Raw genomic sequence first — 20,971 nt, 5'->3', positions numbered from 1 at the left:
TACCGAGTTTCCTTTTTGGGGTGATGAAAATGCTCTAGAATTAGATAGAGGTAGGTGGTGGTTGCACTACACTGTGAATGTACTAAACGTTACTGAATTTTTCACATTAAAATGATTTAATTATATTGTTGAGTGAATTTTACCTCAATTTAAGGCCTGCCCTCAGAAGGCCTCTCCCATGACCATTTGGTACTCAGTGTGGCAGAGCCATGGCCAACAGCTGAAACTCAACCCAGGATGGTTTGACATCAGAGTGCCTACTCTTAACCTCCAGGCTGGTGTTTCTCAGGGTGGTTTCCAAATTTGCTAGTCTGGGAGAAAACTACAGTTCAGAAGTCCCACATCTAACTGCCCATCTGCCCCATTCCGGGTACTTTCTTCCTCTTTTACTTCCATGATAATTACTGGTGTGTCCCACCCACAAGACTGTGAGCTGTTCCAGGTCAGAGACCATCTCTACTTTATTTCCTGTATCTTCCAAGATCCAAGAAGTAGAAGAGGGATCCTCCGAGTTAAACCTGAATGACAAGAAAAAGCCCGCCATGTAAAAGATCCTAGGAGAAAGTTCTAGGCATGGTAACAGCAAAGCTCTAGGCATGGTAACATGCAAAGGCCCTGAGGATAGTGCAGGTGGGGTACCATACGGCCACCTGGCCCCTTCTACCTCCTAATGGGTCTTTCTATTTCTACAGGTTGACCCACTCGGTGTCTTTTCTGTTCAGCAGCTAGAGGAGAATAAATCATATCCGTCATTTCTCTGCTCAAGCCTTCCAATGGCTCACCACTGCTCTTGGAATCAAACTGGAACCCCTCACCATGGCCTATAATGCCTGCATGGCTGGCCCCTGCCTAACACTCTTCACTTCACTTCCTCCCTCAATCCGCTTCATTCACTGTATCTCAACCACACAGGCCATCTGTTCCTCAGCAAACCCTGGGGAAAAATTGTGATTTGAGCAGCCCAGAAAAACTTCCTCATGGGCACACACACAGACAGGGAGGCTCACTACAGCATCATTTCTGCAATCGAAAAAGAATTGGAAACAAATGTCCATCAAAACAGCCTGACAGAAGAATTATAGTTTATTCATACCGTGGGCAATATTGAGCAGTATTTTTCAAACTTTTTTTTTTTACCACTAAGCTCAGTAAGAAATATTTTATTTACAGGCCTTGACAGAGAGACCTTGACAATACTTTGATTGACCCCTCCCCTTGAACCCAGACAACCTTTGTGACTGGCTTGATAACAGAATACAACAGAAATGATGTCATCTGACTTCTAAGACTCAAGTCATAAAAATGTCTGCACTTTAGCTTAGCCTTGCTCACTTGGGACCCAGCTGCCATGTTGTGAGGAAGTTTAAATTGGCCCACATGGAGAGACCACTGTGTAGATAAATATTCCAGCTGATAGCCCAGCCAGCGTCAATCACGAGACATGAATGAATGAAGATATCTTCTGATGATTCTGGCGGCCAGGTGTCAAGTCGCTCAACTTTGAATTCTTCCCAGTTGGGGCTACAGATAGCATGGAATAGAGACAAGCTATCTCTGTTGTTTCCTGCCCAAATTCCTGACACACACAATCGTGAGCATAATAAAAATGGTTGTTTAGGGGAGGTTTGTTAGCATACAATTGCAACTGGAGTATTAGTATATACATACAGGTACATGTGATAGAAACAAAAGTTTTACCAAATAATACCCATACTACATGTGACACGATCATTTTTATTTTATTTTTTCCATTAAAAATTACTGCTGCACCCATGTTCATAACAGCATTATTCACAATAGCCAAAAGGTGGAAGCAACCCAAGTGTCCATCAATGGATAAATGGATAATTAAAATGTGGTGAATACATATGATGGGATATTATTCACTCTTAAAAAGGAAGGACATTCTGACACATACTACAATGTGGATAAACCTTAAGGACATTACGCTGAGTGAAATAAGCCAGCCACAAAAGGACAAATACTGTATGATTTCACTTACATGAGGTCCTTAGAGGAGTCAAATTCAGAGGCAGAAAGTAGAAAGGTGGGTGGCAGGGGCTGGGAAAGGGGAGAATGGGGAGTTAGTGTTAATGGGGACAGAGTTTCTGTTTTGTAAGATGACAAAAGTTCTGGAGATGGATGGTGGTGATGGCTGCACAACTATGTGGATGTACTTAATGCCACTGAACAATATGCTTAAAATGGTTTTAATGGTAAATTTTATGTGTATTTTGTCACAATTTTCAAAAATAATTTTTTAATTAATTTTTTTTATGAATCATTCTCCCCTAATTGTAAACCTGGAAATAAATGTTGGTTGTAACCCACTTCATTGATTTCCTGAATCAATAATGGGCCCCATGACTCACAATGTGAAAAAAGCAGCTATACAGCATGTACAATACATCTACAGGGATCCACGTGGAAACATCTAGAAAGCATGAGGTTAAGGGAGAATAACTGCAAACTAACATGTTCAGGATACCATTTATGTAACCTGTTTAAAAATATATATTGTACATTGTTTCCACAGACTCCAGATAACTAGTGAATGCATAAAGGCTGGTCCTGGAATAATAAACTAATTTCAAAATAAGTGTTACTCCTGAGGTCAGGGAGGGAAAGAGATGGCATTTGTAGATGGAGGTCTTACTGTCATTGGAGGCTGTGATAGTAGGGGTCAAGTTTTATAAAAAGGAATTCTTTTAAAAAGATCTGAAGCAATCAAACCAAAGTGTTAATATTTATTAAACCTGAATGATGACATAAGTGACTGTACTCTTTTGTCCTTGACAAATAATTTATTAACACTGTAAATAAGAATGTACAAAGCAACTCTCTAGGATACATAAGAAACTAAAACAAGTTAGAGGGGTGCTCAGACAGGGAAGGGGAGGATGAGAGACAGGTGGGAGTAAGACTGTTCACTGCAATCCTTTTTGTTGCTTGTATTTTCATTTTTAAATCGTGAAATACAATAAATCTACAGGAAAGTGCACAACCCACACAAATATGCAGTTATTAACAGCTTAAATAATTATAACTCAGATATCACGGTAGCCCCGATCAAGAAATAACATGGAATATATAGTCCATTTAGAGAAAAGCAAACAGAACAGGTTGCCCAGCTCAGTGACCTGCTACAGAGCGAACTCCCTCCCCCAATGTGACCACCACCGACATGTCCCCTCATCCCCACCATCCTGACTTCTAAAATGAAAAGAAAAAGTTTGGTCCTGTCTCTTTTGTTGCCTCCAATGTCTGTGAGACTCATCCATGTTGCTGTGAGCAGCTGTAATTTCTGCTCTTGCATGCTTGTGTGGTATTCTATCAGCTGAAACATCAAAATTTAGGTATCCTTTCTACTGTGTGGATGGACTTGAGCGAGTTGTTTCCAGCTTGGGATTGATATATATGATATATACATTACCGCTATGAACCATTTACATCCTTATACAGGCCTCCTGGCTCATTGAGCAAACTGCAATTTCTTTCTTTCCTCTCTCTCCTTTAGTGATAAAATATAAATAACATCACATTTACCATTTTAAATGTACTGTTCGAGCCAGCTGGTGGCTCAGGTGGTTGAAGCACCGCCATGCTCCTAACGCCGAGGTCAGCCATTCGATTCCCACATGGGCCAGTGAGCTGCGCCCTCTACAGCTAAGAGTGTGAACAACAGCTCTCCCTGGAGCTGGGCTGCCCTGAGCAGCCGGAGGCCAGTGTGAGTGGCCGGCAGCCATCGTGAGCGGCCGGCAGCCCAGCCAGCGAGAGCTGTCCTGAGCTTCTGTGAGCGGCCAACTGATGACCGCCCACCAACTGCCTCAGCCGGGGGGAGTGTAGGACACAGCTCCCTGGCCCATGCATAATACCAGCACGGGCCAGGGAGCTGTGTCCTACACAATTAGACTGAGAAACAACGGCTTGAATTGGAGTGGGGTGGGGGTGGGGGGGCAAGCGGAAGAAAGGGAGAAAAATAAAATAAATGTACTGTTTAGTGGCATTAAGCAAATTCATTCACAATTTTGTGCAACCATCACCACCCTCCAGCTCCAGAATTTTTTCATCATCCCAAACTGAAACTGTCCCCATTAAATATGAACTCCCCCATCCCCTTCCTCCAGCCCCTGGCACCCACCATTTTACTTTCTGTCTAAGAATTTGACTCTTCTAGGGACCTCCTGCAAATGGAATCATACAATATATTTCCTTTTGTGACTGGCTTATTTCACTAAGCATGTCTTCCAGGTTCATCCATGTGGTAGCATGAGTCAGAATTTTCCTTCCTCTTTAAACAAGGCTAAAATCCTTTCTTAAAAATAGTGTTTTAATTTCTGCACCATGATCAAATATTTTAAACATTTAAAAATATAAAACATTAAGTTAAAAAGCATAGTGTAACTAAATATTTACAATAAAATTTAAAATATCTGTACATAAATATCTTATTGCATACACAGTAAATAAATGTCTTAAGTAGATATTTAAATATTTAAAATAAACGTCTAAGTAAGGTTTTAAGTAATTACTTTAAATCAAAGTTTTAAGATATTAGAAATTACAGTAACATTAAAATCATGAAATACCTGAGAATTTTTAAAAAAAGATTAGAAATCAAGTTAAAGAGCATAAAATAAATATGCAATGTAATGAACAATATTTAAATGTTCAAAATAAAATTTAAGTATTTTAACGATCATTTTAGATTTCAAACATTTAAATTAAAATACATAATATGTAGATTGAATTTAAAATCGAAATATTTTAAATATCCAAATAATTGTTTAAAATAGTTTAAATTTAATATAAAAATCAAATGCTATTTAAATATATAAAGTTAAAATGCCATTTTAATAAATAACTGCTAAAATAAAATTTAAAGTTGTATTTGAAGATGTGTAAAAAATATATTACGACCCTCTTCTTACCCCTGCCCAGAACTGAGAGGCAACAGGGACACGCCTCATCCCGCCGGCCCCCCGTGGGAACTCCAGTACAGGCAGGGCCGTGGCCAGCCCGACTTGCCCGCGAGGACCCCGCACAGGCAAGATGGCAGCGCCCGTGGGGCAGGTTCGCAGCCTACTCGGGCTGGTGGCGACCCTGGGCCCAGGCTCCCGCGGCTACCGGGCACCGCCGCCCCCGCGCCGCTCGCCGGGGCCCTGGTGGCCGGACCCGGATGACCCACTGACCCCGCGCTGGCAGCTGAAGCCGCGATACGCGGCCAAGCAGTTCGCGCGGCACGGCGCCGCCTCCGGGGTGGCCGCCGGGTCGCTGTGGCCGTCCCCGGAACAGCTGCGCGAGCTGGAGGCCGAGGAGCGCGAATGGCACCCGAGCCTGGCGGCCATGCAGGAGTCATTGCGGGTGCAGCATATGGCCGAGGAACAGAAGCGTCAGGCCAGGTGCGTGCAGTCGGGCAGGCGCTGAGTTGTAGGTCGCGCCCTCCGCAGCCGGGTGGATGAACTGTAACCCGACGGTGCTTACTCCATCCAGCGTTTAAGGGCGGGGTGGGGGCGGGGGTGCATGCTATAGATTTACGTGCATGCACACCTAGTTGCAAAACATACTTCTGAGTTCATTTAGCCATTCAATGGCAAAACTTTACTGAGCGCCTACTGTGTGCAAGGCCTTGTACCAGGTACTGAGGACAAAGCAGGGACCAAAACAGGTCATTTCAGGTGGCGACAGAGAACCATTAGGAAGATGAAATTTGGTGAAGAGTACATGCCAGAGAGTGGCTCTGGTTTGGGACTTAACACGTTGCGTACTGCGGGGTTTAAATCCCTCGTGAAGATTCTTGTGATCCCTACGCAACGTGTTAAACTTGATGTTTAAGCAGAGACCTGAGTGACCAGCCAGCCACGAGATCTTATGGAGAGTGTTCTGGGTGGAGGGAACAGCTGGTGCAAAGGCCCTGAGGTATGAACCTGCTTTAAGTAACAGCCAGGACATCATTGTGATTAAGGAAGAGTGGAAAGTGATGGGGTCTGGAATTAAGGATAGAGGTCAGACCCAGAAGCAGGTCTAAAACATTAGCCTTGACAGAAATATGGAGGCAACACTGCGGGTATCAGGATGGTGTTACTTTCTGGAGGGAGGGGCTAGCCAAAGCAGGCAAGTTGGGGGAGCAGACCAAGTGTGTTCCTGGTGTTTAATATTCCTGTCCTCACAACAGTTCTAAAGAAGAGAGGGTCAAAGCCACCAGTCTGGAGTCACCCTGGCATTGAACAGTAGAGCTGGGATGTGAACCCGTCTTCCATCGCTGCCCCATCCCGGCTGGATAACCCTGTTATGTGACCTTAGTTCTTCCAGCTTCACCTTTCTAATCCTTAGATTAGAATCAGATTAGAATCTAATCCTTAGATTAGAATATGGGGCTGTAACTGGCACCTGCAAACTCACTCACAGGATTGGAGGGAAAAGGTCCATTTCTTGCCTTCACTCTTGTGCCTAGAATTGGGCCTGGTTGGTATACAGGTGCTTGGTAATGTCTATAGGATGGAGTGAGCTGTGGGAATGGCCCGGCATGGTGTGCAGCACTCAGAGGGCTCAGTAGACAGTTCAGTGAAATGTTGGGTTGATTTGGGGTCTGCTCCTGGGAGTTATTGGGGCTTGGCTGTCATGCTCAAGGTCGTATGTTCGTTCATCTCTCTTGCCTGTTTCTTCACTTGTCAAGGACTTCCTGACAGTGAATGGCCAAGATAAGTCTTCCCAGTTTGTCATCTCCTGGGAAGAGTTGGGAGGCAAGACGTGGGCAAAGGCTTGAGGGTGGCATGTGGGTAAATAGGTATTGCTCTGGCTGGGTATCATTGTCCTCACGGCCCACCCTCCTTCCCCTGCAGGGAGCAGCTCATTGCAGAATGCATGGCCAAGATGCCACAGATGATTGAGAACTGGCGGCGGCAGCAGCAGGAGCGCAGGGAGAAGGAGCAGGCAGACAAGGAGCGGCGGGCCCGGCTGCAGGCTGAGGCCCAGGAGCGCCTGGGCTACCACGTGGACCCGAGGAGTGCCCGCTTTCAGGAACTGCTGCAGGACCTGGAGAAGCAGCAGCGCAAGCGCCTCAAGGAGGAGAAACAAAGACAGAAGAAGGAGGCGCGAGCTGCCGCAATGGCTGCTGCTGCAGCCCAGGACCCAGCAGCCTCTGTGCCACCCAGCTCCTAAACTTTGTTCTTTCTCAATAAAACCTGCTGTCGGCCATCTCCCACCCCAGAGAGCTCTGCTCTCAACTGAGTCTTCTCTCAATGTGTCCCTCCCTGGTTCCTTCCGCAAGACCTGGGACCAGGGAATCCCCCACCCTTCCCTGCTCACTTGAGGACTCTAGGCCATGCTGACTAACTGGGGCTTCAGGGTCAGAGAATCAGGGAGGAGTGGGGTACAATGGGGAAATAATGGAGCAGATGGCAGATGAGAAGAAGGCTTCTGTTTACCAACATTAATCTCCAGTAATTAGCCAATTACCAGGGGGGAAGCATAGCCAAAACAGACCAGTGATGATGGTGGGGGCAGGGAAAAACAGCCCTTCCAAGGCCAAGCTGGAGCTGGGACCCACTGCCTGGAATGAGACAGCTTCTGAAGGGGCAGGATACACTGGGAACCCCAACGTGCAGAGGCTGACAGATACCTCTGCCTCTTGGTATTCCCAAATCGCCTGTGCCCAACTAGCCCCCAGAGCCAGACGAGCTAGAGTGGGAAGCCCCAGCAGGCACCGACCACAGGACAGGCTTTTAAAACTTTATTCACTTCAAAACCTTTATCAGAGACACGGTTCTGTTCTGGGGGGGGGGTGGGGGTGGCCTTGACCTCCAGAGCAGCTCTGATGTTACCCTTTCCCCAGGCAGGACAAACCTGGCTGCCTCCTCAGTGAAGGGATACAGGCTGGAGGCCAAGGCCAGACTGGAGGGGACCATGGACCTCTGAGTGCTCACCCCAGATGGGAAGATTTGGGCCACTCCAATGGAGGATCAAAGTTTGGGGCTCCAGGTTCCCCTCACCCCAAAAGAGGGTAGGCGGGGGGTGGGAGGGAGGTCTCGGGCTCTTCAGGGGATGGGGAAGCAAGCAGCCGCCTCTCCATCTGGCTGCAGGGAGCTGGGACAGAAGCCAAGAGGGGCCCATCTGTTGCCTCCATTTCTGCCAGCTCCTTGGAGCAGGCTGGGCTGGGCCGGGGGGTTCGGGGGACAGCTGTCTGGCCTAGGTCTTCTCAGGCCAAGATGGGAATGGGGGCCATTTCAGGAGAATACGAAGTTAGGGTGTTGTTGTTTTTTTAGGTTTTTGATTTTTTTCCACTTCTTAAATAAACATGAATATATATATATATATATATTTTTTCTTTTATAAAACTTTTGTGGAGTTGGGAGTAGGGTGGGAGCGGTGAGCAGCCTGGCCTCCCGGCATCACTCGTCATCAAAGTTCTGACTCAGGAGGAAGTTGGCAGCCAAGTTTTCGTTTTTTTCACAGGCAAAGTAGGCCTGGATCACTAGGCTCTCTGGGAAGCCCAGGGCCTTCAACTGTGGGAAGATGAGCAGGTATGAGCAGAGGGTGGGGGCCTGCCCACCAGTCACCCTTCAGCCAGTCCTCTTACCCTCTCTATAGCTTCTTTCTCCTGTGGAGTCACTTGGATGTAGTTCATCTGTGGGGCCTCCTCACCTATGGCGCCCACCTCACCCTCCACATCTGAGATGTCCGCCAGCTCCCCAGGGGGCTCGTTTAGCATCTGGATGAACTGCTCCTGGTGCCGGCTGATTTGCTGTGGGAAACAGAGCAAGGGACAGTGACCCACAGACCTTATGCCCCCTCCCCAGATGCCTATCACAGTCCTCACTTTTTCATCCACTCAGCAAATACTGCGGGTGCCAAAAAAATGTATACAAGAGGACACTTTGGGGCCGGCCTGGTGGCTCAGGCGGTTAGAGCTCCGTGCTCCTAACTCCGAAGGCTGCCGGTTCGATTCCCACATGGGCCAGTGGGCTCTCAACCACAAGGTTGCCAGTTCAATTCCTCGAGTCCCGCAAGGGATGGTGGCTCTGCCCCCTGCAACTAAGATTGAACACGGCACCTTGAGCTGAGCTGCCTCCTGGATGGCTCAGTTGTTGGTTGGAGCGTGGGCTCTCAACCACAAGGTTGCCAGTTCAATTCTTCGACTCCTGCAAGGGATGGTGGGCAGCGCCCCCTGCAACTAAAATTGAACACAGCACCTTGAGCTGAGCTGCCTCCCGGATGGCTGAGTTGGTTGGAGCATGTCCTCTCAACCACAAGGTTGCCGTTAGACTCCCGCAAGGGATGGTGGGCTGTGCCCCCTGCAACTAGCAACGGCAACTGGACCTGGAGCTGAGCTGCGCCCTCCACAACTAAGACTGAAAGAACAACAACTTGAAGCTGAACAGAACCCTCCACAACTAAGATTGAAAGGACAATTTGACCATTGTTCCCCAATAAAGTCCTGTTCCCCTTCCCCAATAAAATCTTAAAAAAAAAAAGTTTAATAAAAAAAAAAAAAAAAGAGGACACTTTGGTCAATGTTGCTCAAGCAGTAGTTCGCCGTCATCAGAAGTGTCTGGACGCTGATGGTAACCACTTTGAGCATCTCTTGTAATTGCAGAAGTCACACGTGACTTGGATTCATATTTTGTTACCAGTATATGTTGAGTATTACAATTTTAATAGTTCTTTTCCTTTCTTAAAATGTATATACATGTTTTTGGCACCCTCTGTATTTAGCGGGTGCCCATTCTGGCTAAATAGCAACACAGTATTGGACACAGGGCCTGTCCTGGTGTAGCTGAGGTTCCAGGGTGAGGAGACAGGCCGTCAACAAATAAATGGACAATTATTTACAATGTAAATACTGGTCCTAGCATATAGTAGAACATACATTGGGCTAGGAAAGACCCTCTAGGCCAGGTGGAAAGAAGTTTCCTCCAATCAGAGCAAATAGCAAGCGTGAGACCCAGGGGTAGGGATACTTTTGGCAAATTCCAAAAACAAGATCCTTGGGGCAAACCCACGTAAACAAGAGAAGAGGGCAGAAACAGAAAATGAGATCAGAGAGGAAGGCAGGGAGCAGGTCTGCTCTCTTCTAGTGCAACAGGACATCACAGTAGTCATGGGTAACTGTGTCCTTTTAAAAACGTTAACTCATATGTCTTCTAATACCTATGATCAGGGTTCTAACACAACCCAGTCTACTTTTATGTATGTCTGACAATTTTCCCATCAATGAAAAAAATACTTTTTCAGGATTCTGGCTCCTGGTGGAGAATGGACAATAGGAACGGTGCAGAAGCCGAGGCCTGCAGTGGCTACTACGCAACCAGGTGGGAGATTAGGTATCAACCATGGAGATGAAGTGCAGGGCTGGGTTAAGATGTTCTGGAAGTAGAGCAGACATGACAGGTGATGGACGACCCCAGCAGGTCTCCAGGGGAGGGTCTGTTCTGAAACCTTAGATGCCTGAACAGCACTTTCATGGAGGCGTCAAGTCAGCCATAGAACAGCATGGCATCCAGAGGTCTAGGCTAGTTACATACATTTGGGGGTCACCACAGATTGAAGGCCCCCAGGATGATACGTGGGAGGACTGAGTGCAGATAAAGAACAGAGGTACATAGCCTGGGCCGCCAACATCTGGAGGGGGTGAGCAGGAGCCAGCACAAGGGCCTGAGAAGTGGAGAGAAGCAGCAGGCGACGGGTCCTGAGCCTGGAGAGGCAGGTCACGGAGGACCCAGAGGACCCCTCTCACAACCAGCGGCCACTGCCCCTCGGCCTAGGAACCTTCAAGGGCAGGATGGGGTCTTGCTGAACATGATGGACCCAGAGCCAGCTGGAGCACAGCAGTCCTGGGCAGTGCCATGCAACCCTGTGGACATTTATGAAGCACCAGCTATATGTGGAGCCAAGCCAGTCAGAGCCACAAGATCCAGAGGGCAGAGCACAGGACCCAGAGGCTGGCGGCACATACTGCACCAGATGTTTGGCTGCTCCAAGCCTCTGGTGTTTTCTTCCATGGGGGTGATGACAACAATACCCACCCCACACAGGGTGGTTACATGAAACGGTATAGGTCATCAGGTCACAAGGAGCAGCACCGGGCTGTCACACTTTCCTAGTATAGAGGAACTCCTACATACGGCGCCGGGCCAAGCTTGCTCTTTGGAGCTGTGGTTCCCACAGGGGATGGGAGGTGGTGCCTACACTGGTTCCCTCTGCCCCCAGGACCACACCTGCAGAAGCTGCGGGTTCTCCTGGCCCAGCTGCTGGAGCAGGGCAGGCAGCAGTGCCGGGTTCTGCTGAATCACCTGTCGCATGTTCTGGAACTGGGGCTGGTCCCGCAGGAACTCCAGGGGGTTCTCTCCCACTGGCAGGTGGAAGGCATATGGTTAGACCCCAGGCTGGGCTCCCAGAAGCATGGGGTTTGGGTGGGAGAGAAGTCAGATGCCTTGACAGCAGACACCCCACATGCACACATCCCGACTCACTCACCTGCTTCTGTAGCTGGCTGCTCGGACACCTGGCTCTCCTGGACAGAGCCGTGTTCTGGCTCGGGGCTCCCAGGAATTCCCTGTCAGGACTCCTATTTAGTTCTAATGCACAGACCACCTGCTGCCTCCCTCCTGCACATTCAGCCCTGGCAGGAGACAGGTGAGGCCTTGGCCCCGCCCTCCACAGGCCCAACCCTCTGCTCACGTCCAGCCTCCTGCAGGGAGGTTTTCCTGGCTCGAACCATGACCCAAAGGCTTTTGGGGGCAGGTTTTACCTCCCTGACCACCTATCAGAGTGCTGAAGCCCACGTATTCCCTGGAAGCCTCCCTTGGAGGCAGCAGCCCCACCTCACCGTGAGTAGATACTCCACGGCTCGGTGGGGGTTGTTGTAGCTGGCTCTCAGGGCGGCCACGACCCGTTCCCGCTCATAGCCCATGGACATGATCTCTGTCAGCATCGTCTCATACTCGGAGCCCGTCACTGTGGAGGGAGCAGCAAGGCCTGGGTCACCCACAAGAGGGAAGGGCAGCTCCCAGGCCCTCCCGAACCCACACAAGGCCCGGCTGGGGCACCCAGTCACTTCTGCCACGGGGACCACCCACCCACCTAACGTGGAGGCTGCGTCTTCCTCTCGCCCGCTGCTACCTGAAGAAGGAACAGAGCTGCAAATTCAAGAGAGAGAAATCGGACCCTGGCTTCTGGCGGCTTGCCCTCCCCCCGGGTGTGTGGAACCGCATATGTGGGCACTGCAATGTGCTGGAATAGGGCCCACAATGAGGTTGCTGCTCCTTGCCTTACCCTGACACAGACTCTGGGGACGTCGTGGGGACTGATTCCTCCGATGGACTCTTGTCCTCTCTGGCTGTAGGTGAGGGATGGGACATGCCTGAGGCAGGGGCTGGCGGGAAGGATGTGGAGGATTCTGGGGCAGCAGTGGGTGATGCCTCTGGAGGTACTGACGTGCCTGGGCTGGTTTTGGCCTGTGACACCCAGAAAAAGGGAACAGGCATCAGTATCCCTATCATGCCCCAACATCCCGCCACTTCCTAGCCCCGCCCTGTTCACGACTAATCTCTCCAGGGCACACAAGCTCATCAACTTCCCAGCTAATCAACATACCCTCCCAACCAGCACACTTCACCCACCTTCGTCACCATGACAACCACAAAGTTCTTCTCATCTATGCGATAGTCCCTGATGGGGACGTCATCGCTCAGGATCTTGCCAGCATAGATGAGTTTCTGTCCAGCCACCGGGAAGGCATCACGTCCCTTCTCAGCTTCTATCTTCTCCTTTAGCACCTTCACCTGGAGGGAGGGGTACAGTCATTGCAAACCACAAGATTCTCTCTTCCCTTCTAGTTTGGTGATTGAGGGGAGAGGCTGCAAGCCCTGATGATGGAGAGACGAAGCTTCGGTCAAGCATGCTTGGTATGAGTTCATTTGATCATCCCAACATTCAACTGAGTATTTACTGAACACTTTTAATGTGCCAGATGGTGTTTCAGGCACTAAAGAAACCGCAGGGGACAAAACCAAAACTCTACTCTCATGGAGGTGACGCTCAAGTGGGAAGACAAAAAAACAAGTATATATTTCAGGTAGTGTAAAGTACAATGAAAAATAAAATAAAAGGGAGATGGGCGAGTTCCTCGTTCCACACTGCAGACAGGGGTCAGTTTTTACTGAAAACATCTAAGTTGACAGAGACGTCATAAATGTATATGCATCACACTTTTAAAGTCTCATAATTCTATGAGATAGATACCATTAGCCTCATTTCATATTTAAGAAAACGGAGGCACAGAAAGGTCCAGTAACTTCCCCAAACTCAAATAGTTGAACAGGTCAAAAAACCTGAGTGTTTTTTTTTCTACAAAAAGTGGATGTCAATGTCTCCCTCACGGAGTATTGTGCAAAAAGTATCAAATACATAGTTAAGTCGCTCACTAACGCTGGTTAGGTCCTAAGTTTCCTTTCAGCTAAAAAGGCAGAATGTTTGGGCTCTAACATGAGGAAGAACCGAATTTGAGTCCTCCGAATACTCACTGTGTTTGTGGCAAAGTTCCTTAATCCTAGGTTTCTACATCTGTAAAGTGGGGAGTCAGAGTCCCCAAATGACAAGTCTGTTTTGCAGATTTAGTAAGATAACACTAAAATGCCCAACGACTAGCAAAGAACAAACGGCCAACAAACACGGACCACTGAAACTCAGACCGTTTATTATCAGTATCACCGTTGTTGCAGTCATGAGTCCGCATCTCTAGGCCATTACTCCCAGATTCGGCCACCAACGTCCCGAGGAGACAGACGTCTGCAAAGCTGGGAACTCAGAGATCCCCGTCCGGGAGAGCGCAACCCAACCGAGAATCTGAACCTGTGGCTCCTGCGCCCCGCAAAGGCGCTGACATTGGAGTCGGGGCCTGGCAGGCGTCCCGGGATGGGGCCTCGTCCGAAGACCGCCCGTGAGCACCACCAGAGCCGCCAGGGACTAGGCCGGAGACCATCGTGGCGGGGATGGGAGGCGGTGGTTCCGGAATGTCAGGCAGGTTGGGAGAGCGCTATTCCCCCTGCCCCTCCCACCGGGATCTCGGCCCCCCCGCCCCCATCCCACCCCGCGGCACCAGTCACTCCGCCCCCGGGCTCCAGCCTGGCTCGCACCGTCTCGTCAGGCTCCATGCGGATCTTAAAGGTCTGCTGCTGCAGCGTTTTGAGCGTGATGGTGACGGCCATGGCGGGGCCCGAGCGACGGGGCAGCCCCAGGATCTTCACACAACATGCAACTCACGCCGCCGCCATCTTAGCGCCCAGCCGCGCCGCGCGCCGACAGCTTCCGGGGCAGGAGCTGCGCGCGCCGACTACTAGACTGCGTGACCTGCGCACCTCCCTCCCACCCACAACCTGGCTTTCGTGGGCATGCGCACAAGAATGCCCTCGGACCAGACGCAGAGTAAGGTCGGCTCCGGGGAAGGGGAGGGTGAATATCTCTGTGCGCGTACACTCATCACGTGATTTCCTGTCAGTGACGCCATACCCGTTTGCGGTGACGTCATACGGCCATAAAATGGCTCCGAAGTCCCCTTTCACGCCCTCATGCGTTTAATTTCATGACGTAGAACAAAAATTTTTGTGTACTTGTTATAGATATTTGTGTTTCTCTATAAAGTCTTTGTTCACGTTCCAAATGAGTTTTATTCTGGTCCACCACCCTGACAGGAACCTCATCAAGGCCCTGAGAGTGACAATTACTCAGGACTGGAAAAGATACTTGGAAGGTCACAAAAAATAAATTAAAATTCTGAAAAAAAGAGAGAAAAAAACATTTGGCTGTGGAAGCTGGAACACGGGCCATTTTGTGGACTCATTCATTCATTCCTGAACTGGGTTTTTTGGAATGATCCCTGCAGTTCAAGTTCTTGGGTCTCCCACCTCTGTGCTGCTCCCTCCCCAACCACTTGGTTCACTCCACTATACCCAGTCCGACCCCAAAAGTATTTAAGATGTTAACTTTCAAGGCCTCCTTACACTGAATACATAATTCTCTCCATAAGCTTGCCCTGGATACACCAATCCTGGAGGCTTCCCAGAGGGTTGGAGCTGGGCCACAGGACCCAGGATGGAAGCTTGAAGGGAGCCCATCCAAAAAACAGACTTCCCAAGCCTGGCACCAAGCAGGCAGTCACATCTCTGGCACACCCAACTATAACCAGGTCCTGCTGCTTCTTTCTTTACTGTGTGCCAAGCCTAGAAGCTTCCACCAGGGTAGGCCAGGCCCAATTGAACTTACCTTTCCTGCAACAAGGTCATTAGCTGCAGACCACCTACTAGACTTCAGTGGCAGCTTTATGGACCCCAAGAGTGGGCCTAGGCCAGCCTCAGCAGCCCAGACCTTCCTCTGCCACTATCTCAGCCTCTGCACCCTCCCTTGGGGTCACCTCTCCCTTCAAGAGGTTCAAATCCCAACTTGGCCACTGAAGTCCATGGGTAAGCTATATACACCTCTGAACCTATTTCCTTGATTATAAGTACACAAGGAATAGCTTTTACCACTGGCTGGCATTAAGGTTTAAAAATTATCCAATTGTTCTACGTAGTCTTGCTCCATAATAGGTGTAGAAGTACATACGATTCAGTATAAAATAGTATGAGATGGTGTCTAAGATGTAGGTTTAAATCCCTGCTCCACCTATGACTAAATTCTGGACCTGTCTTCTCATCATACTGAACTTGTATTAGAACCAAAACTCACCAGTTTGGTGCAAGGACTCAATGAGTTGATACACGGAGTATTTGTAATGGTACTTAGTTCATCTCCCACTGCTTTGTGAGGGTAACTAGGGCCTCTGTAACCTTATGGGACACCCAGCCAACACGTTAGTGGCTGAAAAATAAGCCTTACTCAAATGTCACCCCCTAAAAAAAGGGCCACTTTTGGTTCCCTGATGTCCATCCTCCCCCAGAAGGAGACACAGGAAGAAGACACAAAACTTAATTTAATAGAAATTTTGTTTGTAGTTCTTACATTCTGTATGAGCTGAGTTGGAACCCACTGCCCCACCCAGAAGTGGCCCAGTTCTGGAGGCAGGGAGAAAGGGAGGAAGTAGGGGGGGGGGTGGAGCTCGGGCCCTAGAAGCCCCATTCTTCCTCAGTGCTGGGGGTCTGGGACACCACGCTCTTTTCCTGTCCCACTCTGGGATTCAGGAAGGTGAATAGATGGAATCTTGAACCTGGGGCTTCTCCTCCACACCTCCTCATGCCCCCAGGTTGGAGGGGACTAAGGGATATGGGGAGAAAAGAGACAGAGGAAGGCGAAGGGTCAAGAAAGCTGAGGGCCAGAGGTGAGGGCTGAAGGAGAATCAGACAAAAACACCAGTTCAAAAAACAAATAACAAAAACAGGGAGAACAAAACCAAAATCCACCCCAAATCCGAACCCGCCTGGAAAAAAAAGGAAAGTTCTCCAGTCTCATAGAGACATTATTTGGCGCAGCCGGCTCTGCGGCAGGAGCGCTCAGGCCTCAGTTCAGCCCTGGAAGCGGCGGTGTGGCCCCTACAGCTCATCCTTGGACTGGCCAGCGGCAGCATCCTCCTCCTCTTCCTCTTCCTCCTTATCATCCTCTTCCTCCTCCTCGTCTTCCTTGTCGTCCTCGTCATCCTTGTCTGCCTCCTCCTCCTCCTTGCGCTTCTTGTCCTCCTCCTCCTCCTTCAGCCTCTGCTCCTCGTCCTGCTTGTCCTTCATTTGCTTTTCTGCCGCCTGCACACAGACCACACACTCAGAGCCTGGCCCCCATCTGCCAGCCCTGCCTGCCCCCCCCCCCCCCCCGCCCAGGACTGGACCCAGGTCCCACCTTTGTGACACCCCACGTCTCATTGCCGAACTCTTCAGCATATGCCTCGTCGTTGGTGATGAGGAAGTTGTCAAAGATGGTGCCAGACTTCACCTGGGAAGGGGAGGATGGATGAAGGGGTGGTCAGAGGGAACACTCCATGGTCCTGCCCTTCAGTTCCATAACCACTACACAATGCCGCAGCCTCACTTCACAGTTAAAAAACAGGCTGAGTTCAAACCCCAGCTCTGCTATTTCCCACCTACATGACGTTGAGCTGGTGACTTCTCTCTACCTCAGTTTCTTTATCTGTATAATGGGATCTCATCCTCTTGTTCAAATCTTTTTCCAGCACCTACTATTGGCAGATACTGTTCTTAGGACAGAAGGTTATTAGTGAATGAAACACAAAAATTTGGTCCCCATGCAGCTAATATTATAAGGGACTATCTAACTACCTTATAGGTTGTTGGGGGCAGTTAATGAGTTGGCTCACATAAAGGTTCCTGGGGAAGTGCCTAGCATAGTATGTAGAACCTCAAACAAGATGCTGTGAGAACGCCATAGAAACAGACCAAGAAATTCTTCAAAAAGGACAATTTTGGGGTCAGACCTACCTAGGGTTGAATCCTATCCCTGTCCCTTTCCTTCTGGGTGACCTTAAGCACTTGAGGTCCCCTAGGGATCCTCCTGTTCCCTCCATGTCTCACCTGCCAGAGGTCTAGGCCCAGCACAGCAAAGTTTTCATAGGCATAGATATTGCTATCAGGAGAATACTCAGGGTTGTCGATCTCTGGGTGGATCCAAGTGCCCTTGTAATCTGGGTTGTCAATCTGCCGGGGCTTCCACTCACCCTGCAGAAGAAGGGAACTGGAGGTGAGCAGAGGTCAGCATGCTCCCCACTGTGTACCCCCATCCTGCTCGGGAGCCCCAGGCCCACCTTGTATTCTGGGTTCTGAATCACCGGTGGTTCCCACTCTCCGTCCATCTCTTCATCCCAGTCCTCGGGCTTCTTAGCATCAGGGTCAGGGATGTGCTCAGGCTTGTCCCAATCCTGAGGGTACACGAGGAGATCAGGGTCAGCCCAGCTCTCCGCCATCTCCTCCATGGTGGGGAGCCCCTGCCCAAGCACCAACCTCAGGTTTGGAGTCTGTGGGGTCATCAATCTTGGCCCGCTCATCCCAGTCTTCAGGCTTGGAAGCATCAGGATCCTTTATCTTCTTAGGTGGCAAGAAGTCCCAATCGTCTTCCAGGGAGCCTGACTCCACCTGGCTGTTGTCAATCTTCACCTCGTAGGTATTATCCGGCCGAACGATCAGTGTATACAGGTGTGTGAATTCATCATCCTGAAGAGGGCGGGAAGTAAGTGGCCCCACCCACCAGGCTGGCCTCTGAGCCTCCCCAGGCAGCCATTTGTCACCACCCCAGGCACACCTTGCAACGGATATCCTTATTGATTAGCACATTCTTGCCCTTGTAGTTGAAGATGACATGAACCTTCTTGGTGCCCGGGCCACAGATGTCAGGGCCTAGGTGAGAAGCAGGTCCAGTTAAGGGCCAAACCCTGCCCACCACAGCCAGGCCCCCCACCATTCTTCACAAAAGGAAAACCTCTTAAACAGGTCTGTAAAGACTCAAGAGACAGGACTCAGACCCTGACTGTCTCTAAGGGCAGGGAGGTGGAGCCTTGAAAAAAAAAATTCATTCTCTAGAATACAGTACCCTCACTTGTAAAATTGGAAAATGCCTATGTAAGATCACACAAATTAACAGACTTAGACCAATAACAATGCAATAAATTGCTGCTGTGATTATCCCCTCACCTTACCCTTCAAAGAAAAGCCTATGTGTTTCCTATGCTTTCAAGACCACCTTTCACGGGATACAAGGAACCTATGGGATCTGTCTCCCTCTAACTAATCAGAGGTCAGCACCAGGGTGGGGCCCCTCACCAAACATAATGTTGTATTCAGAGTCTCCGTGCATGTCTGTCTGGTCCAAACTATCTGGAAATAGCTTCACATAGCCGCCCCCACAGTCGATGTTCTGCTCGTGTTTCACGGTGAACTGCACCACCAATGTCTGGTCCTTGTTGCTGAAGGGCTCAAATCTGGTCGACAGGGCGTAAAAGCGGGCATCCTGGCTCGTCTGCAGCCCTAGCAGGGGATGGTAGTGAGGTCACAGCTGGCCCCAACCCCCAGGGAACCCTAAGAATCAAAGATACAGACGACTCTCCCCACTTCCTCCGCCTGCCCTGCTCCTGGGGATGCCCAGGCTGTGCAGTGCCTAGTACTTCCTCCAGGAAGTCCTCCTGGATCTGATGACCTATACCCAGGCTCTTACCTTTATCTTTGTCCAGATCACCGTAGAACTTGCCGGCATTGAGGACGAATTTGCCAAAATCCGTTTTGTGTTTGGATTCAATCCAGCGGTTGGTCCACCCGTCTACGGGATCAGAGGGGAGGTCAGCGCGGCTTTGCTGATTCCGCCCAACACCACCACCAAATATCTGCCAGGAGCCACAAACTGCTGCAGGCAAAGAGATCTCCCTCCCTCTTGAGTGCCCCCATCCCAACCACTAGTTTGACACCTCCAGTGGCTTAAAAGATTCTCAGGCGAATCCTAACTCCCGACGCGGGAGGCCACTGCGCCCTCCACGTTCTCCAGGGACACGGAAAGAAGGATAGTCTGCGTCTCTTGTCCCCGGGGACCACCGTGTTGGTCCTCAGAGCAATAATTACAGGCCACAACGCAGATCTGGGCTGGGGGGCCGGTCGCATCGTCGGGGCGGCCTCGAGGCGTTACCTCCGTCTAGAAACTGCTCCTTTAAGTAGACAACGGGTTCGGCGGCAGCCAGGCCGAGAAGGCAGAGCAGCAGCGGCACAGGTAGCAGCATGGCGGGCCGAGGGGGCGGCAGAGCGCGGGCCCTTTAAGTCGTTCGTCGGACAGCACCTCTGCAGCAGGGACGGACGCTAGCTCTGGCCGCGCGGTTTTATACCCGACCGCCCCTCAAACCAACCTGGCCCTGCCTCTTGGCCCGCCCTCCACACATTTTCATTGGTCAGTGGCCACGTTTCTGCCTTCCCATTGGGCCCTCTTCGGCTCAGCATGTTCGGCTGTGCCTCGGAACACTGGGTTCCCAGATGGCCGATTTCTATTGGACGCACCGCTCGCCAATGAGGGTCGACCACGCGTTGTGGGGGACGCCCACCGGTGGGGTAGGGGCCTCCAACTCCTCAGATCAGGTCATGTGACCACTCTTCGGCCCAACCCCGCCCTCGCGCGCGTGCATTTTTCTGGATTTGGGCATTTAAAGAACCCGCGCGAGCGCAGGTGTCACTGCGCTGGACTAGGACCCTACCCCAACCTCGCCTTCTCTCATCCTCTCCGCGGGGTGTGGTGGGCAGGGTTTTCCTAGTCACTCTACCCTGCATTTGGGGAATTCTCACTACGACGCGCTGTTTCTCTCTTAGCCTTCTCCCCCCCGCCCCCGCAGGCTAAGGCTGAGGGCACCAGAGCCCAGGGGCTGGGTCCCTGGAGCTTCACTTCACCCCGGCGCCACAGCCGTGCAGTCCAGCGGAGAGAGTGCTAGCTCTCTCTTCTGTGCGGTCCCTAGTGTCTGGTAGCCTGGTGGACTGCTGCTGTATGAGCTGGGGCAAGTCACTTAGACTCTGAAGTCACAGGAGTTCCTGGGAGGCCAGGAGGAGCGACCCAGGGCAGCTGCTGCTCAGCAGAAATGCTTTCAAAGTTTTTTAAGGATGGCCTGGGACAGACGGAAGAAAACCCAGAAGGCTCAAAGATGTGACTATAGGATTTGACTCCTAGGGAGGGATAGGGTTGTTCCTTAGTTGCAGCCTCTCCTTTACCCTCCACCCCCATCCAGAAAATGAAAGGGGTCGCTGCCTTGTGGTCTCCCACAAACGGACTGGCTTTTGCAATTAAACGGCTAAACACTGAGAGGGCAGGGGGTTCCGTTAAACGGGAGGGAAAAAAAGAGACAGATGGTGGGGAAGATAAGGTCCAAGGGAGAGGGGTAGGACCCCTGAGTCTAGAGGCTTCTTCTGAAGCCAGAAACCGTTTGACTGACAGTGTGGGACACCAGCTCCCTGCCTCAAGTCTGCAGGAAAGAGGAAGGAGGGCTGGGGTTTTCCCAAACTGAGCAAACAAGCCC

At 50.3% G+C, this 20,971-nt stretch overlaps 3 protein-coding genes across 3 annotated transcripts; 1 reads left to right on the top strand and 2 right to left on the bottom strand.

Annotated features, from left to right (window-relative positions):
- Nucleotides 1–5,030: 5,030 nt before the first annotated feature.
- On the top strand, nucleotides 5,031–7,204 carry GADD45GIP1 (GADD45G interacting protein 1). The gene is made up of 2 exons (XM_019746209.2): nucleotides 5,031–5,402; nucleotides 6,843–7,204. The coding sequence occupies exons 1-2, from the start codon at nucleotides 5,053–5,055 to the stop codon at nucleotides 7,159–7,161; spliced, it is 669 nt and encodes a 222-aa protein (XP_019601768.1). The 5' UTR covers nucleotides 5,031–5,052; the 3' UTR covers nucleotides 7,162–7,204.
- Nucleotides 7,205–7,717: 513 nt separating this feature from the next.
- RAD23A (RAD23 homolog A, nucleotide excision repair protein) lies at nucleotides 7,718–14,322 on the bottom strand. The gene is made up of 9 exons (XM_019746207.2): nucleotides 14,136–14,322; nucleotides 12,621–12,782; nucleotides 12,274–12,455; nucleotides 12,082–12,137; nucleotides 11,828–11,955; nucleotides 11,476–11,554; nucleotides 11,217–11,350; nucleotides 8,579–8,743; nucleotides 7,718–8,504 (listed from the first exon to the last, which is right to left on the bottom strand). The coding sequence occupies exons 1-9, from the start codon at nucleotides 14,205–14,207 to the stop codon at nucleotides 8,391–8,393; spliced, it is 1,092 nt and encodes a 363-aa protein (XP_019601766.1). The 5' UTR covers nucleotides 14,208–14,322; the 3' UTR covers nucleotides 7,718–8,390.
- A 1,627-nt stretch (nucleotides 14,323–15,949) lies between these two features.
- Nucleotides 15,950–19,782, bottom strand: CALR (calreticulin). Its single transcript, XM_019746206.2, has 9 exons — nucleotides 19,606–19,782; nucleotides 19,144–19,245; nucleotides 18,753–18,956; nucleotides 18,235–18,329; nucleotides 17,937–18,146; nucleotides 17,741–17,854; nucleotides 17,511–17,654; nucleotides 16,822–16,914; nucleotides 15,950–16,727 (listed from the first exon to the last, which is right to left on the bottom strand). The coding sequence occupies exons 1-9, from the start codon at nucleotides 19,694–19,696 to the stop codon at nucleotides 16,524–16,526; spliced, it is 1,257 nt and encodes a 418-aa protein (XP_019601765.1). The 5' UTR covers nucleotides 19,697–19,782; the 3' UTR covers nucleotides 15,950–16,523.
- Nucleotides 19,783–20,971: the final 1,189 nt, after the last annotated feature.

This window comes from Rhinolophus sinicus, linkage group LG07, assembly GCF_036562045.2.
Source record: "Rhinolophus sinicus isolate RSC01 linkage group LG07, ASM3656204v1, whole genome shotgun sequence".
NCBI classification, from domain to species: domain Eukaryota; kingdom Metazoa; phylum Chordata; class Mammalia; order Chiroptera; family Rhinolophidae; genus Rhinolophus; species Rhinolophus sinicus.
The sequence above is the reverse complement of the archived record's forward strand: the minus strand, read 5'-3'. Positions and strand labels throughout refer to the sequence as shown.